This window comes from Magnolia sinica, chromosome 18 (assembly GCF_029962835.1).
Source record: "Magnolia sinica isolate HGM2019 chromosome 18, MsV1, whole genome shotgun sequence".
Classification (NCBI taxonomy): Eukaryota; Viridiplantae; Streptophyta; class Magnoliopsida; order Magnoliales; family Magnoliaceae; genus Magnolia; species Magnolia sinica.
In genome coordinates, this window is record NC_080590.1 from 33,714,430 (window position 1) to 33,716,888 (window position 2,459).

Sequence of the window (2,459 nt, forward strand, 5' to 3'; positions counted from 1 at the left end):
GGCAGAGTTGGTGAATGATACGCAGTCACCTGAGAATTTAGTCGCAAATTGCTTACGTGGCAAACAAGCGACGGAAAATTGGGTGTCCAGATTATGGTACCACGTTAGATAAATTAATCGTACTAACGGTTTATTTGGGATAACTCTTGCCACGTGTACAATACTGAGTGCCTGAGTTTGAAGTGTCATACTCCTCCAGAGTATCAGATAACTCCGCGACAATCTACATCCATCCCCACACATGAGAAACCCACATCATACATTGGATGCCACCCATGCATGTAACCATTCACTCATTAATGCCATCAGTAGCGGAAGAAAAAAAAAATGGTACTCTTCGAAGTACGGTAAATCGTACTCCTGCCCATTTATCCATCAACGTGGAATTTATGTCTGGACCAAACAGTTCTGATGGAGCACCAAAATCTACAGTAACCATGCTTCTTTGACGGCACACCTTGATGGCACTAATCAAATGGTTAGACTAATTCAATCAGGTGAGATTTACGGATTATATTAGCCATCCATGTTAGTAGTCACAATTTCAACGGTATGGATCGATTATAATAGGTTGCTGTTTTCTGATAATGAGTACGCAACTTTTGATACAATGAGCTTCATGATTTGGCGATCCAGACCGTTGCACTGATGAAGCCAAGAGTAGAATGTATTTCCATCCGTCCGATGTTTGTCTTATTGTTAGTTGATTGTGGGCCGTCCCATCTGCGGGTCAGGGTCAAATCACACTGAAATTCTCTTGGGTCATGATAATCACAGATGTTACATTGGGTCAATGGTTCCGATTACACATGGTTTGTGACACACGTGTGCAAACCGACCACATGAGGATTCACATGATTCCTCAAATGCGGGTGCGTGTAGAGGCGTATAGTTTTATCGTACACAGTAGGACTACCGTATAGATACAAACTCCTGTCGGGAGAAACGAAGACCGTCTCTTCCGCTATAAATATCATTCCCTCCTTAGCTCTCCTTCCCATCCTCTCTCGCACTCTCTCTCTCTCGCAAAAGATACCGAGATCGTACACTGGTTACCGACTAATGGCGGTGGAGACGCTCCATCTCCGGAAGGAAGGCTTCCCAGGCAGCGACAAGGAGCCTGGATCAGCCTCAGGTGCGCCAGTTAAGGAGGCGCACTTTAGAGGCGTGCGCAAGCGCCCATGGGGCCGGTTCGCGGCTGAGATTCGCGATCCGTGGAAGAAGACTCGAAAATGGCTCGGTACCTTCGACACTGCCGAGGAAGCCGCCCGAGCATACGACGACGCCGCTCGCAACCTCCGCGGTCCCAAGGCCAAGACCAACTTCGCTGACGTTAGCGGGATATCGATCTCCTCGTCCTCTCCCGGAAACTTCCAGAAGCACCTCCAACAGTGGCAGCCGGTGGGCCACGGATCGGACGGCCTGGATCTGTTCTCGCGGCACGGGTATGTCAAGCTCGACGCTGCTGTTGCAGTCAGAAGCGAGCAGGAGATGAAGAAGAAGGAGCCGTTCGCTTTCGATCTTAATCTCCCAGCTCCGCTCGTTTGATCGGACGGCTCAGATTTCATGCTGCGACTTTCCACGAGTTTTTGGGGGTTTTTTTAATCGGCCGGCTGAAATACCGGCTTCGATTTTGGAGCTTCTTCGCTCTTTTTTTTAATCTTTCTAATTTTCCCCTTTTGCCCCTCTTTTTGCTTTTAATGGCGGGTGGGTTTCTTCACCTCTGTTTATGTACAGTTTAAGAAAGGTTAAGATGTGATTAAAAGATTCTATTTACTGAAACTCGTGTTTCTGGTGATTTGAAACTGGGACGAGTCGACTCAGTTCACTCCTCTATCGATTGACGTTGCATGTGTGTGAATGAATCATCATACCGACTTCGTTTCAATCATTAACTCACCGAGTCGAGTGAGTCAGACTCATAGCGCTCGGCCTTTTCGAAGTGGAATTGACATTTACACAACTCTCTGGAGGGCAAATGCGTCTTTTTTTCTCCACCGCATCTGTACGATACTACAGCTTTCAACTCTTCTAATACAGAGAAATAGCGAAAAGGGCGCTGATCCGCTTCTTGCGGTCGCGGCTTCACGGGTGTTAGGCCTCCGTAGCATATCGTTGGATACGTGGACATCATCCTCACCGTAGCATATCGTTGTATCAATGGTTCGGATCTGTTCTATGGCTTCCACGTGTACCATAAATCATGAAGAAGACTTATTCATGCGGTGCTCTTGCGTCTTGTCACGGACGCGAATTTCGTACAGCACCGCTTCAGGGACAACGTAACCAACAGCTGTGTGGCCCACCGTGATGTATTTGTAAAATCCAAAACTCAGATAGGCCACACCACTGAGAATAATGAAGGGATGTCACAAATATCAGCCTAGTACAAAACTTATTTTGGCTTAAAGAAAGTTTCAACGGTGGGAGTTGAATCCTACGACTTCTTGGGGTCCGGC

At 47.3% G+C, this 2,459-nt stretch overlaps 1 protein-coding gene across 1 annotated transcript; it reads left to right on the plus strand.

The window, feature by feature from the left end:
- Positions 1-995: 995 nt before the first annotated feature.
- On the plus strand, positions 996-1,782 carry LOC131233348 (ethylene-responsive transcription factor 4-like). Its single transcript, XM_058230038.1, has one exon. It carries the CDS (start codon positions 1,063-1,065, stop codon positions 1,546-1,548), a length of 486 nt encoding a protein of 161 aa, XP_058086021.1. The 5' UTR covers positions 996-1,062; the 3' UTR covers positions 1,549-1,782.
- The last annotated feature ends 677 nt before the right edge of the window (positions 1,783-2,459 follow it).

Coding starts and splice junctions, on each gene's coding strand:
- LOC131233348 (XM_058230038.1), top strand. CDS start 1,063: ATGGCGGTGGAGACGCTCCATCTCCGGAAGGAAGGCTTCCCAGGCAGC.